Here is a 16,135-nt window from a genome sequence, read left to right on the forward strand (position 1 = left end):
TGAGAGCTTTGATCACCATCTCTGCATCAACACCCATTACATTCACAAGTGGAATTCCTCCTTTGACCAAATGAACAGGTGTCTGTTTTCTGTTGCCTTGTGGTGAGTCAGTTTTACCTGTTTCCTTCTTCCTGCTCTTAGCACCCAGGTAGTATGCCTCCCATTTGAGTCACTACCTCTTAATGAGTCTTGGGGTTGAGAGAGGCACTCCCATTCTCTCCATATTTGCCTTTCTGTCTCCCATTTTCTTCCAGGGTAACTGGGTCAGATATTCCAATTATCCTATAGCTGCCTTTAAAATATCTCCAAATGTGAGGGGATGGGTGGGTGGTGGTGGAGCTGTTTGGTTTTTGTAGACTTTTGTAGCCAGGAGACCTGAGGGCAAGGAATGCTGCCTTCTGCTTCCTGGGCTCTGGCACTGCGGAGAGAAGATTTGTACTTTTAATCTAAATCCATCAAGCAAAAAGAGACACAAAACTTAGATGATTAAGCTCACTGAGACATTAAGTTGTTGGTTCATTTAGCTCCATCTCACCCTTTATCCTGGGCTACGTGACATCTGCTTCCCTCCCCACTGTCCTCTCTACACATACCTTTTAACCTAAAATCATAGAATCTCCAAGTTGGAAAGAACTTCAGAGGTAATCTGCTGAGATAGAATGTAAGCTCCTTGAGGGTAGGGTATGTTTTATTTTTGGCTTAGTATCCATAGTGCCTAGTACAATTCTTGGAACATAGCAGGAACTTTATAAATACTTGTTGGTTGATTGATCAATCTATTCCAACCCCTAACCAAAGCATGAATACGGTTTTGTCACACGCCCATCCAGCCTTTGCTTTGAATTTGCCTCTAGTGATTTTTAATGTCTTTAATTGAAACTGTTCCTTCATTGAAGTCTTTATCCAATGACTCGTTCTGCCATGGAAATAGCCCTGGGTTCTTAAAGGCAGATCAGTAGAAGAAAAGATAGAAAAGCTCCAAGCATGGATTTGGTGACCATACTGTCCATTATAATAGCATCAACACATCTAAGTTCTGATGGGGTGATAGGACCTGGACCCCTAAAAGGAAAAGACCATGTCATTGAAAACAACCCAGTCCCTGAATTTTCCCACACATTTCAGCAGCCCAGATCACTGGCATCTCACCTAAAGCATCTGGCTCACCCCAGCCCGCCTAGATACTTGACAGTCCTTTCACAGTCAATATTCCTTTCACAGTCAATATTCCTTTCACAGTTGCTCTTGACCCACTCTAAACTACTTCACTACTTTCAATAGTGAAATAGGGTATCCCACCCCAGGCTATTTACCACCCCTTAATCCCATCCAGATCTTTTCACTGTTCCTTTTTTGTATATAAGTATCAGATTCACCCCCATTGAGTTGCAGATTCATTAGGAATCTAGCCCACTTCTATTAGCATTACAATAAACCTTGCCACTTTGACTGGAAGTTGGTTTGAGTGCATGAATTCTTTCTTTTTTTTTTTTTAAATTGAGGCAGTGGAGGTTAAGTGACTTGCCTAGGGTCATACAGTTGGTAAGTGTCAAGTGTCTGAGGCCAGATTTGAACTCAGGACCTCCTGACTCCAAGGCTGGGAGCTCTATCCACTGTGCCACCTAGCTGCCCCATGAATTCTTTCCAGGCGGAAGCTGCCCTATGCCCTGACATTTTGAGTTTCCCAGCAACCCCAAACTGCATCAGTTCAGAGATGATAAGTGGCCACTAGGTGATGATATTTTTTTGGCCCTGGCAATTAATGAAGACATTTTAATGTGTTGGTGGAGGGGGTACATGCACTGAAGAGAAGAATAATTTTCTTTCCATTGGGGAGGAAAGGGATCAACCTGGAAAGACTCACTGATGGAAAGCAGAGTTTATGATAGTTAAGATAGAGGAAAAGTATAGGGCTAGTGGGTGGATTCAGAAATGGAGGAGGGGTGAAAGAGAGATAGAGAGACAGAGATAGAGAAAGACCCGGAAAAGTAGAGATAGATAGAAAGACACAGAGATAGAGAGAAAGAGAATTGAGTGGGTCAGCATCATCAGCTTCTAGTAGAGACTGGTGGATTTTGGGGGGTGAAGGCTCATGATATAAAGTGAAATCTAACATTTACACCCACTTTTAAGTCATGAAAACCCCAGAAAGAACTTTTACATAGTTCTCTGATAATTAATATCAAGTGAGGTATAAAACAGGGAAGGGAAAAGGAATAAACTTTTATTAAATGCCTACTATGTGCTAGGCAATATGCTAAGTGCTTTATAAATATCTTATTTAGTCCTCACAACAACCCTGTGAGGTTGGTGCTATAGTTATCCCCATTTTACAGTTGAAGAAACTGAGGCAGATAGAGGTTAAGTGACTTGCGCAGGGTCACACAGCTAGAAGTATCTGAGACCAGATTTAAACTCAAATCCTCTGATTCCAGGCACAATTGCCTAATCACTTTGCCACCTAGCTGGCAGAGAGGAATATGCTCTCCAGAGGTGCTCACCACTGTCATGAAGAATGTCCAGTGCTGAATCCCAATGGAAATGAAATTCCTTATTGATGATGAAGTGCCTCGCTTCTCCCAGCCCCCAAGATATAGTTTGTAAATCAGCACAAATGTGCTGATTGCCATCAAGCTCCAGAACATTGCAGAGCCTCCTAAATGAGATCATAGTCACTCAAAAGAGCCTGGCCTTACTATTCAAACAGGAAAAACCAAGTGGATGAAGAATGACTATCTCCCAAACTACATATTCTTATGCAGATAGATGGGTGATCTAAAGAATTGGTCCAACAGTACATATATCTTGGACTGACACTGCTCCTGGGAAAATGAACTGAATAGGAGAAAGGAACAGGCTTCAATACACATAGTGAATTGTGTGGCATTTGACCCCAGGCTTTTCCCTGAAACAGAGCCCCATTTTTAAAACACCAATATTATTGTTAAATAATATTGCTAGAGGGCGGTCTGTGATAAATGGAAAAACAAAATCTCTGAGGAATCAAAAGTTTCAGTTCACCCAGAAGGCAATGGGAGTGGTGGTGATGGCGGTGGTGTTGGTGGTGGTGATGGTGGTGCAAATATGATTTGGAATATTACCAATGGGGAGTAAGAGACATGGAGTGGAAGAGGAGGTAGGTTGGACACATAGAGAATGATAACAAATGGAGAGTTTTCATGGTCCATCAGTATCTGTAAAATGCCAGGGGATCTTGAGAGCTTTCTTACCTTTATATATGGGGTGGGCCTTGAGAGTGTAGATAAGAGGCCCCTAAGAGGAAAAGATTTAGATGGGCTGTGTTTTTGAGTAATGGAGAAACAATCCACAGGGATGAGTTCATCATTGGAATATTGAAGTATTAAAAAAAATTTCCTATTTTGGTTTTTTTTTGAAAATAGAAATATGTACAATATAGATTTCATTTTCTTTTATGGATCTAATATCATTTAGTTGAGAAATATAAAAATGGACTGTGTATCCTAAAATGATCACATTTAATAAACATAAGGATGTAGTCCATCTCTTAAAAAAACCACCCAAAACAAAACCTAATTCTTTGCCTGTGTGTTGTGGTTGTTTTTTAATTTTGGGGGGCTGAAAATATTTTTTAAGGCTTTGGAAAAGGAGTAGCTAGATGGTACAGTGGATAGAGCAAGGGTCCTGGAGTCAGGAGGACTCAAATATGACCTCAGACACTACCTGTGTGACCCTGGGCAAGTCACTTAACCCAAGTTGCCTCAAAAAAAAAGTCTTTGGAAAAAAACTTGTTTTTTTTTCTTATGATTTTTGGTGTTGTTGTTATCCAATCACTTTTCTGACCTTCACTTAAACAAGCTTGAAGTGGAAATTTTTGAAAGGCCTAGCCTGAAGGAAAGGAGGATGGTGTAATAGAAAGAGCCCTGGACTTGGTCTTAACCGGGCTTGAGTTGGGATCCTATTCTTTTTTTTTTTTTATTTTTTTTAATTTCAATTAATTTATTTTGATTTATCAACAATCACTTCCATAAACTTTTGAGTTTTAAAGTTTTTCTCCCCCTCCTTTTCTACCCCCCTCCCAAGACAGTGTGAAATCTGATATAGGCGATACATATACATTCCTATTAAACATATTTTCACATTAGTGATGTTGTAAGGAAGAATTAGAACCAATAGGAGGAACCACCAGGAAGAGGAAACAAAACATAACAGAAGAAAAAAAATAGCAAATAGTACACTTTGATCTGCATTCGAACTCCATAGTTCTTTCTTTGGATGTGGATAGCATTTTTTATCACGAGGCCTTTGGAGATGTCTTAGATCCTTGTATTGCTGAGAAGGGTTAAGTCTATCAATATTAGTCATCACACAACGTGGCTGTTACTGTGTACAACGTTCTCCTGGTTCTGCTCACTTCACTCAGCATCAGACCATACAAGTCTTTCCAGGTTTTTCTGAAGTCAGCCTGTTCATCATTTCTTATAGCACAATAGTATTCCATAACATCCATATACCACAATTTGCTCAGTCATTCCCCAATTGATGGGCATCCTCTCAATTTCCAATTCTTTGCCAACACAAAAAAAGCTGCTATAAATATTTCTGTACGTGTGGGTCCTTTTCCCATTTGTATGATCTCTTTGGGATACAGCCCTAGAAGTGGTATTTTTGGGTCAAAGGGTATGCACATTTTTATAGCCCTTTGGGCATACCCTTGCAAGGTACTTTACCCCACAGAGTTCAGTGATCTTCATCTGTGTATTAGGCAGTTTTCCTAATTGGGGCAGTATACATTCTTCATGCTCTTGTTTTTCCCAGTGTGGATTGCCAGTCCATTTGCTTTTGAATGGCCATGGATATCATTGAAAAGACTCTGGAGGGGGTCAGGGACTGGATGCAGTCAGTACAAGGTCATCTGCAAGCAGAAGCCACCAGAGGCCCTCAATCATCTTCCACGAGAGTGGCCATGACCTTGGTGAACTTGTTTCTCTGTTCTGTGCCAACCTGGTGTCGATAACTAGAGTTCATTAAACATCGTTATCTCTGTGCTTGCTGCTATCAAGGAATCTCGTATGATCTTTGCTTGGGTAACATCTTGTTGGAGATGTGCCTTAAAAGATGAAAGGGCTAGGCTTAAGGTTCCTTATCTCAATGGTCTCCAAATTGTTTTCTTTTGATTGTGTATTCCTAGCAGTAAACAATTTTTAAGCATGACCCTGATATGTATATACTAACTTTTCTTTGTAAGTTGTATGCATGTGTCCTGACTGTATTAATATTTATGTCCATCATAAAACTTTCACAAAAGCAGAACTTTAAAAAGGATGAGATCCAGATGAAATAATAATTTATGCTAGAGTTCATAGGGAGCAGCAGGAGTTTATTGAGGCTTTCCCCAGACTTCTTTAATCTTAGTGCCGTCTCTTTGTGATGACCCCTGATTTATCCTGTCTACATCTTGTACGTAGTTGGTTGCGAGTTGTCGCCCCAATAGAACGTAAGCTCTTTGACAGCAGAGACCATGTTTTCTGCCTTTCTTTGTATCCTCAGAGCTTGGCACAATGTTTGGCACATATTACATGTTTATTGATGGACTAAGAGGATGACGCGGTCAGAACTGTCCTTTAGGAAAATCACTTTGGCAGCTGTGGAGGAGGGTACAAGACCGGACATAGTGGGACTACTTAGATTTTTGCAATAGTTCGGTGAGAAGTGTTGAATGTCTGAATTAGGACAGCGGCCACATCAGAGTGGAGTGGACATTCAAGGAATGTTGTGGAGATAGACACAAGAAGATTTGACAAGTGAATGGACCGAATAGGAGTGAGATGTTGAGTTTGTTACTAACCATGGGAACCTTAGTGGCTGGAAGGAGAGGGGTATGTTTTTGGCATGTAGTAGGCAGCTAGGTGGCAACATAGGGCACAGAGCGCCAGGCCTGGAGTCAGAAAGACTCATCTTCCTGTGTTCAAATCCAACCTCAGGCACTTACTAGCAGTGTGACCCTAGGCAAGTCTCTTAACCCTGTTGGCCTCAGTTTCCTCAACTGTAAAATGAAATGGAGAAGGAAATGGCAAACCACTCCCATATCTCTGCCAAGAAAACCCCAAATGGGGTCACAAAGTCAGATAAGACAGAAGCAACTGAACAACAACAAAGGAGCAACATCTTTCATGTAGACTAGGCTGGTTTTTCCTTTTAAAAGTACCGAAATTATCCTTGAGACTTAATTGGCCCAGGGGACCAGGGCTTTGGAAATGGATGCAGCTTCCCAATGACTCAAGCCCACAAAGCCAGTGAGTGAAGAGATGAGAGTTTCCTCCTCAGTCTTAGTGACAGACCAGGATGACCAACAAAGAGGCCGGCAAATTATATCCTAAACTGAATCAATGTTATGTTCTGGCTGAATATTCTTTCTCTACTAGGGCTGATTAAAACTCTTTTTCTTAGCTGTTAGATATTTGATGAATATCTCCTTTTGCTCTGATCTTGAACCCAAACAAGTCAGTCTGGTCTGAGTCAGGCTTTAATGAACTCTCTGATGCAAATAGCAACCCACTCATGCTTGCTCCTCTGGTATAGTTTATCTCACTGAAAATGAAAGGGTGGGGTCCTTATTTACTGACCACTGTCCCTTACAGAGTTGGTCCATTTCCCCTGCCCGCCCTGCCTCAGCCTGCCCTATCTGTCTGCCTATAGTAGACCTGAAGGGCCCAAAGTCAGGGAAGGCCAATGAGGGGAGCTATGGTGGAGTATTCATCAACAAAGGTTTTAGGGGTCTGTTTAGTTATACTAAAGATGAGCCCACGAGTGGCTATCATGGCAAGGTGAGATATGCAATCCCAACTTGAGAGACTACTGTCTCCTACTTTAGAATCGTATGATTTTTGAAGCTGGACCAATAATTTTGATTTCTGTTTCTCCTCTCTCCTGTCTTCTCCTCCTCTCCTTCCTACCTTTCCTCAAGCTTTAGACACATTTAGCCACATCCCAAACCCTATTCCTCAGTCTAATAATTTGTCCTTTAGCTGTCTCCCTATCCTCCTTGCCAAGTTAGATTTCAGACACGATTTCCTAATGGGTAGGCTTGGAGGATGATGTGGGAAAGGGGGAGGGGAAGTGGGAGGGAGATACAGGGAGGGTGTGTTTGTTTTTAATGTATGGATGAATTTCCTTTTACCCACGAGAAAGATTCTTGAACTGACAGCATTTGAAGGTATCATCCCTTGGTGGGGGTGAGTAAGGATGAGATGTCCTTTTAAGAATCTGCCAGGATGTTGATGAGTTTAAGATAAGGTGGCTCTCTGAAACCAGATGAGCTCAGTCCAGAAATTGGGTGTTTTTGTGATGTCATCTGAGGCAAGCAATTAGAGGTACTATTCAAAGAAAGATAATTACAAGAGACATAGCTCTCAGCTGGCTAATGGTATTGGAGGTCATAAGGGCCGCGGGACTCAGGGATGCCACCACTGCTCATTGAGCTGCCACCTGCCTGGGATCGGTAGGGGACTGAGGCTAGGTCACAGGCTCAGGGTTCGTCTCTGGCCACTCCAGGGAATCAGGTCAGTGTCTCCTTTAAGAAGAATCATGGTGGGCGAGGTGCCGGGAGGAGGATATGGGATGGGGACAAGGGTATATTCTTGGTGGTGATGGTGGGGTGCCGTTCAGGGATTAGAATGTGCTGTGTGTCTTTGTTATCCCCGAAAGCCAAACTTGGACAATTTCTTACTTTCATGGCGGTGCATGTAGGAGATAGGCCATCTACACTGTGCATCTGTGTAGGTGAGTTAGCTGTGTAATTCAGGGGCCTAAAAATCCAAAACCTTGATGGGTGTGGGACGTAGAGGCCTTCCAGGGAGAGTCAGTCAAGTATCAGTGTCAGAGCTGCCTCTGTTCACAGTCTTGTGTTCGTTGTTGAGGACTGATCAAGAGTTGGTTATGTTGTGCCAGGTACTATGCTAAGTGCTTTACAAAAATCATCTTATTTGATTCTCATAACAACCCCGCGTGGTGGGGGCTGGTATTATCACCATTTTACAGTGAGGAAACTGAAGCAGGCAGACAGTGACTTGCCCAGGGTCATACAGCGAGTAGGTATTGAAGGCTGGATTTGAAATCAGCTCTTTGTGACTCCAGGCCCAGTGCTGCATACACTGTCACCACCTAGCAGATGCTTGGTGAGTCCCAGGTCTGATGGGGGAAATAGTCCCTGTCCTCGAGGAATTCCCGATAACTTAGGAAAAAACACAGTTCTTGTCCTCAGGGAGCTTCTAGTCTAATGGGGGAGAGAAGACTGAGGACAGTCTGAGATGAGAGACAGAGAGTGAAAAACAGAAGCAGAGGATTATAGTGTCCCTGGGTCCATCGAGTGGACTAAGATGAGATTGAGCTGGATTGGCTTCCTGAAGAAGGTCTTTTTTTTTCCCACAAGGTAGGGAAGGACAGAAATGATGGATGGACAGTAGGAGGAAGGGAGGGCCTGGAAGGAGGAGAAGGTGGATCACCAGAGGAAGGGCCAATTCTGGTGTATTTGTCAAACCAGGCCTCCCTCTCTTTCCATGGTCTCCTCTGGTCCCCAGTTTCCCTAAGGGGCCATGTCACCCATTCTTTTTGTCCTTTCTTCTCTTTCAGCCCCTCTCTTCTCTACTCCTAGGACTTTCCTCTGACTCAGATCCTGGTATCGGCCTTCACGGAACATGCCTGACACCCCAATAGAAGACTCTATTTTCCATATCATTCACTGCTATCACCTCTATGCTGCTAGAGAGGGAGATGTGGACACCCTAAGCCTGGACGAGCTCAGTGCCCTGCTCACAGAAAACATGCCCCGATTCATGGAGGGTCTGGTATGACTGGCAGATTCCAGGGGATTCTGGGGTCAGATCCCTGGGGGTAGAGGGAAGGGTGCATTTAGAATGGGACCTCCAGGTTAGTTCTGACTATAAGAAGGTTTACCTTGGAGGGTTATGGGGAAAGCTAGGGGTGAAGAGAGAGGGGTTGGGGGAATGAAGTTGCTCTTCATGAGATCTCAACCTGGTGGGCATAAGCTGTGAATATGTGCCCTAGTCCCACTCTTGACTCTTAAACCCCACCAGGCCCTTTATCCTGATGTTAATTTTATACTAGTTCCTGCCCCTGCTCATCCTTGCCCTTAACCTCAAATCTAAACCTTTTTTCTTGTTCATGCCCCAGGCCCAGCCTGCTAGGCCTGAAATCCCTGCCCTTTCCTGATTCTAATTCAAATCCAGACTCCTTTGAGTTCCATCTCCTCCTTCTGGGACCACCAAACCTCTCAGCCAGCTCCCTAGCCAGACTCTAAAAGCTGCCAAGATCTCTTCTTTCCCTTTATTCCCGGAGGGGAGGGGAATATGAAAGAGATAGGGATAGGCATGGGAAGGGGTTAGGGAATCCCTTTTTCTCTCTGCTGTCAGAGTTCCCGGGAAAGGGACGAGACATTCCTATCTGAGGGCCTGGGGAGGGAGAAGATTGGTTTAGGGATATTCCTACTGTTCCTGAACCTGGGGGCAGGCCTGGCTTCCTTCCTCCCCTTCCTCCCCTTCCTCCCCTTCCTCCCCTTCCTCCCCTTCCTCCCCTTCCTCCAGCCACCCCTTAACTCTAGGAACACAGACGGATTAACCCTAAAGGCCACCCTTCTCCGCCACCCATGAAAGTCTCTACTGAACTTAGAACCAATTTCCAATCTCCATTTCCTTCAGTCTCCTTCCGCTCTTGTTCTGTCATCAAGCCAAGTCCAGCTCAGCTCCTTAATTAAGCTAATGAGCAGGTTCCTCAGGAGCTGCCTGGAGTCTGCCGGCTGTCCCAGGATATTTATTTAGTTTCCTGACCTCTTACCTACTGTCCAGAGGCTTTTGGAGGTTAACTAACCTTTCCAGAGGTGTTCCTGTCAGGAAAACCTTATAGCCATCTACCTTATAGCATCCATTTTAAGCCTCTTTCCCTCAGTTTCAGCCAAAGAAAGTGGGAGGTGGGGGGAGGCACAGCCTGGCTGGGAGTGCTAGCTCTGAGAGTCCTGGATGGGGCATAATAATGGCTAGTGTTTATATAATGCTTACAAATATTATCTCATTTGATCCTCACAACAGACCTGGGAGGTAGATGCTATTATTGTCCTCATTTTATAAATGAGGAAACTGAGGAAGGCAGGCATAAGATGACTCGCCCAGGGTAACACAGCTAGTAAGCTGTCCGAGGTAAGTTTTGAACTCAAATCCAGTGCTCTATCCACTTTAGCACAGGCAGGGAAGTCCCTTTACATCCAGGCTTACAGTGGGCTAGTCCTTATCATTTAAGGGTCAAATTACTCATGCTGTTTTAGTATATATATATATACATATATATATATATATATACACACACACACACACACATACACATACATACATATATATACATACATACATATATATCCATCAATTATAACTCATCAATTGGGAAATGGCTGAATGAATTGTGGTGCATGATTGTGATGGAATACTACCGTGCTATAAGAAATGATGAGCTCAATGATCTTAGAAAGGCATGGAAAGACTTACATGACGTGGTGAAAAGCAAAGTGAACAGAATCAGGAGAACGTTGTATACAGTAATAGCAATATTGTTTTAAGAACGACCGAGCAACTAAGTCATTTTGACTATTCTAAATGCACAAACTAAAAATAAAGGACATATGAAGATAGATGCTATCTGTATCTAGAAAAAGAACTGATAAATAGAAGTATTTATAGAATAATTTTACATATATACATATATATATATACATACATATATACACACATATTTATACACACACACCCACACACTCACATATATCTCTATATATACATATATGTGTGTGTGTGTGTGTGTGTGTGTGTGTGTATATATATATATATATATATATATATACACACCTATTTGTATCTAAAAGTTGCCATCTCTAGGGTGGTGAGGGAGGGAAGAAAAAAAGGGGAAAAAAAAGAAATTTACATGACAACTTTGTTGTATATTTAGAAACAATAGCGAGCTGTACATGGTAGATCTGCAGTTTCATGTGCAATCATCTCTTTTTAATTGCACTATGTTACGGAAATGCTTATTTTATTCCATAAATTAAAAATTAATATAAAAAGAAAAATAATAAATGCAAACTAAAAAAAAAGAAAACCACACACACATACACAAAGAATATGTATAGACAGACAGATGGAAAGATATGTCTCTGTCTATGAAATATGACACAGAAATAACAGAATGATAGTGATAGGAGATCAGAGGAGGTGAACCTTAAAGATGGGGTTAAGAGCAGGAATAATGGGACCAGAGAGTCAGATAGAGAACAATAGAAATGCCACATCAAGAATGAGTTTTGGGTGGGGTGAGAGGAAGCCATGAAGTTCATAGCTAATCAGACCAGATAGAATTTCTGGGAGGAGGCAGAAGTGTAGGAGTGGATGCAGATAACCAGCACTTGCCAAGAATGGGGAAGAGAACCAGGACATGTTTTTCTATTACCAGTGACATAAACCTCTAGGGATTTGCCTGTCACCACACTCCCTCTTTCTTCCTCTGACTCTTCAAGGCTAAACTCTAAAACTTCATGGCTAAACTCCTTGACACACCTGTTACTTGTCTTTCTCTTGTCTGCCTTAAGTCTTAGAGTATTAAGGTCAGGAGTGGCTTTTGCTGTCGTGTCCAAACTCTTAATAACCCCATTTTTGGGGTTTGCCCAAAGAGTAGTTTACCATTTCCTTCCTCAGCTCACTTTGCAGATGAAGAAACTGAGGCAAATAGGTCAAGTGATTTGCTTACACATCGAGTAGGTATCTCAGGTCAGATTTGAACTCAGGTCTTTCTGACTCTAGGCCCAGTGCTCCATTCACTTGCCACCTAGCTTTCCCCTACCTACCTACTCAATCCTATCCTAGACTATTCCAATTCTGTTTTTGGATCCTAGATCTAAAAGCTGGAGGGACCCTAGTCCAATGACCTCATTATACAGTTAAGGTTAAATGACTTGTCCAAACCAAATGTCTAAGGAGGGGATTTGAACCTAGATCATCCCAACTGCAGGTTTAGTGCCTTATCTACTAGGCCACAATGCTTCTACCCAACCTATATTGTCTCCTTTTGCTTCCCAGTACTCTCCCTCTCTTCCTAGGGCAACTAAGTGGCATACTGTGTAGATGACTCAGCTTCCTGAATTTGAATATGGCCTCAGACACTTACTAGCTATGTGATCTTGGGCAAGTCACTTACCTGTTTGCCTCAGTTTCCTCATCTGTCAAATGAGCTGGAGAAGGAAATGGCAAATCATACCAGTATCTTTGCCAAGAAAATCCCAAATGGGGTCATGAAAAGTCAGATATAACTGAAAAGACTAAACAACAAAGGCCTGTTTCATTTACTTCATTAGAGTGGAAGTTCCTTGAGGGCAGGGACCCTATATCAAGTCTCTTCTAGAAGAGACTAGAATAGGCCTGGTCATAGGGCGTGGTGGAAAACTCTGGAGCTAAAAGACCTGGGTCTGGCTCTTGGTTCTGCCAGTTACTAGCTGTGGGATCCAGAGCTTAGCAGCTTTAGTGCCTGTTGCACAGTAGGTGCTTAATAATTGTTTATTGATTGACCTGGGCAAAACTGCCTTACCTCTCTCTGAGCCTCGGTTTCCTCCTCATTGAAACAGGGATAATGATCCTTGTACTACCTGCCTTTATGGGTTCTTGTGACAATCTGAGCAAGGTAGAGCATGGTAGAGACAGTGGTGTTAACATCTGTCATTCTGATGATCCCGGCTGATCAATCATTCCCGCTGCTCTGCTCCAGGGCCGGAGTCAGCCGGAGTATTTGAAGCAACTGTTTCAAGTGGCCGACAAGGACAAAGACAACCAGATCTGCTTTGACGAATTTATCTACATTGTGGGAAAGGTGATGAAGGACTATCACCTGCAGTACCACCGGCAGCTGTGTGCCCACTACTGCCGGGCAAATGACCTGCACTGAAGGATGCACCGATTCCTCCTGACTCCTTTCCCGCCACAGTGCCCTGGAGACCTCAGTGATGCCAGCATCTGTGGGTTACCAGGCCATGTGGGACGCTGGGAGCAGGGATGCTTTTTGAGTCTGGGTTTGACTGACGTTCTATAGCTGTTTGACCATGGACAAGCTATTTTACATTTCTGAAAAGAGGTTTCCATCTCTGTAAAATGAAGATAATAATAATTGCAATGCCAGCCTCACAGGATTGTTATGAGAAAATTACTTTTGTAATTACTTTTGAAGGGTTACGGACATGAGAATATTTTTCAGTTAGGGACCGGGGCTGGGAGTGGGGAGATATTTCAGCTTGTAAAACAAAAACAAGGTGGATATGGAACCAGGCATTGCTTATTTTGCAGGGAGATAGAGTGGGGATATGAGGGTAGGGGTAGGGAAAGGCAGTTCTTTACCACTTGCCATGGGCCAGTGACTTAACCTCTCAAAGCCTCAGTTTTCTCATCTGTAAAATGTTGATAATACTTGCACTGCCTACCTCAAAGGGTTGTTTTGGGGAGAGCACTTCATGAGCTCTTGTTATTTTTTTATTTAAGCTGATACGGGGGCATAAATAAAGTAACTTCCTATCTTTGGGGTTCTACTAATCTTTCTCTGAATACTCACCTGTGGGCAGAACCTGAGCCTCTATAAGCAAGAAGAGAGATTTTTCAGGCCTCAGGAAACTCAGTCTGATGGAGGAGACTTACCCTCGTGGAGCTCCTAGTCCAATAGGGGAAATATTCCCTGTCCTGGGAGTTCTGGATCAGTCTGATGGGGGAGACTTTTTTTGGCTATGGGGGTGTCACAATGTTGTTGACTCACAATGAGCTTGCAGTCTCCTGACACCCACAGATCTCTTTCAGACAACTGTTTCTCACCGTGCCTCCTACATCCTGTGCGTTTTGACCCCGCAGAGAGGAGAAGGTAAATAATCCTGCCAGCCAGAGCCCTAGATGCTAGTACTGGGGAGAAAGGACACTGGGAGCAGAAACTGAATCAAGCTAGGGAGAGTTCAGTCTGGGAATGCTTCATTTGGAAGGTGTTTCAGGAGCTGGATGAGGAAGGAAGAGAGGAAGGAAGGCAGCTGTTCTCTGAGTGAGAAGAATGAAGATCTTAGGAAAATAACTTAGAAGGGACCTGGAAGGGACCTTAGAAGTCATGCAGAATAACTCAAACACTTAATAACTGTGTGACCCCAGGTAAAACATTTCATTTCTATCTTTCTCAAATTCCTCAACTATAAAAGAGGGATAGAGGCACTAGGTGGCACAGTGGATGAAGCATCTGGCCTAGGGTCAGCAAGACCTGAGTTCAAATCCTGCCTCAGACACTTACTATCTGTGTGACCCCAGGCAAGTCACTTAACCCTGTTTGCCTCAGTTTCCTCATCTGTAAAATGAACTGGAGAAGGAAAGGGCAAACCACTCTAACATCTTTGGCAAGAAAACCTCACATGGGGTCATGAAGAATCAGACATGACTGAAATAACTCAACAACAAGGCCACCATCCATTATTGTTGTTGTCCTGTCCTTCAGTCATGTCCAACTCTTTGTGATCCCATGGACTTTTGTCTGTGGGGTTTGCTTGGCAAAGATACTGGAGTGATTTGCCATTTCCTTCTCCAGTGTGTCCCCATTTTCCAGATGAGCAACAGAGGCAAATAAGGTTTAAGTGACTTGCCCAGGGTCATACAGCTAGTAAATGTCTGAGGCAGGATTTGAACTCTAAAACCATTGTTCTATCTGCTGTACTATGTAACTGCCACTATGCCACCATCTATCCCTTTCTCTAAATCATTGATACCCCAGATCATACTCCATTGGAGACATTCCAACATGTTGACTTTGAACCTTTAGCAACCACTCTTTCAGTCTGGCCATTCAACCAGTTCTGAATATATTTGTCTGTAATCAGGCTTCTGAAAACAGAATGGTGGAAAAGATGAGCCAAAAAGAGTGGAAGAAAAGGGTGAAGCCTCACAAGATGGCAGAAAAGAGAATGAATGGCTCAGTCTCCTCAGTTTTAAAGACACAGGCAGCCAATCAAAGGAGACCACCCCACCCACGTGGATGCATTGGACTCCATGTCAGGTAAACTGAGCATGCCTGAAAAGGGCCCTCAGGAACAGCTTCATGTTAGAGCTGGTCATGGCCAGAAGCTGTTCTTAGGCAATCATCTTGTCATTCAGTGCACATATCTCTACCTTTTCCAAGAATATTATGAACTACTTTACAAAATGACTTGCTAAAACCTAAGCAAACTGTATCTAAAGCATTCTCCTTATGTGCTATTTTACTAACCCTGTCAAAAAAAGAAAATAAGGTTAGTGTGGCGTGACTTATTCTTGATGGAGTTATACATACTGGCTCCTGGTATTCACTTGCTTCCTTTTCTAGATGTTCCCTAATAATCTCTTGAATGATTTAGGATTTTCCCAGTCATAAAGAACTTAAGTTCATTGGCTTATAGTTTGCAGATTCCCTTCTCTCTCTCTGAAAATGGGGGCAATGTTTCCCCTTCTCTAGTCTGTGGTGCCTCTCCTGTTCTCCATTAGTTGTTTTTCAGTCGTGTCAGACTCTTTGTGATTCCATTGGGGGTTTTCTTGACAGAGACACTGGAGTAGTTTGCCATTTCCTTCTCCAACTCATTTTACAGATGAGGAAATTGAGGCAAACAGGATTAAGTGACTTGCCCAGGGTCACACAGCTAATGTCTGAGACTTGATGTGAACTCAGAAAGCTAGGCTTGGCTCTCTATCCGCTTTGCCACGTAGCTACCCTAGAAGGGGATTAGCACTTATTAAGTGCCTCTATCCACTGCACCATCTACATGGCCCTCCTTCCAGAATATTGTCTTCCATAGCCTCTATCCAGCTGTTTCTCAATAAGGGCATCCAAATGAGCAAATATTTATTGTTAACATCATTTAAACCACCAGCTTAAAAGACAAAGCAAATATTAAAAACAAAGAGAAACAGATTTTCCCTGTGCCCAGAGGAAAGGCTTTAGGTTCCCAAGAAGAGAAAGGAAATAAGGAATTATTGCCTTGGGGTTTGCCTGTGGGGGCCTTCAGACCACAGTCTACCCTGACAGCATGCATACCTGGCCTCCTCACTTTTGGAGTCCT

The 16,135-nt window shown here is 43.1% G+C and overlaps 1 protein-coding gene across 2 annotated transcripts; it reads left to right on the forward strand.

The window, feature by feature from the left end:
• Positions 1–7,364: 7,364 nt before the first annotated feature.
• LOC114049597 (protein S100-A15A-like) lies at positions 7,365–13,613 on the forward strand. 2 transcript variants are annotated; one of them, XM_027870855.1, is made up of 3 exons: positions 7,365–7,541; positions 8,633–8,825; positions 12,799–13,613. In XM_027870855.1, exons 2-3 carry the CDS (start codon positions 8,676–8,678, stop codon positions 12,973–12,975), a joined length of 327 nt encoding a protein of 108 aa, XP_027726656.1. In that variant the 5' UTR covers positions 7,365–7,541; positions 8,633–8,675; the 3' UTR covers positions 12,976–13,613. The 2 variants fall into 2 exon arrangements, with proteins under 2 accessions (XP_027726656.1, XP_027726655.1); XM_027870854.1 differs by having other exon boundaries at positions 7,366–7,541; positions 8,611–8,825.
• The last annotated feature ends 2,522 nt before the right edge of the window (positions 13,614–16,135 follow it).

The sequence above is a fragment of the Vombatus ursinus genome, unplaced genomic scaffold, assembly GCF_900497805.2.
Source record: "Vombatus ursinus unplaced genomic scaffold, bare-nosed wombat genome assembly UNPS02014798.1, whole genome shotgun sequence".
In the NCBI taxonomy this organism is placed as follows: Eukaryota; Metazoa; Chordata; class Mammalia; order Diprotodontia; family Vombatidae; genus Vombatus; species Vombatus ursinus.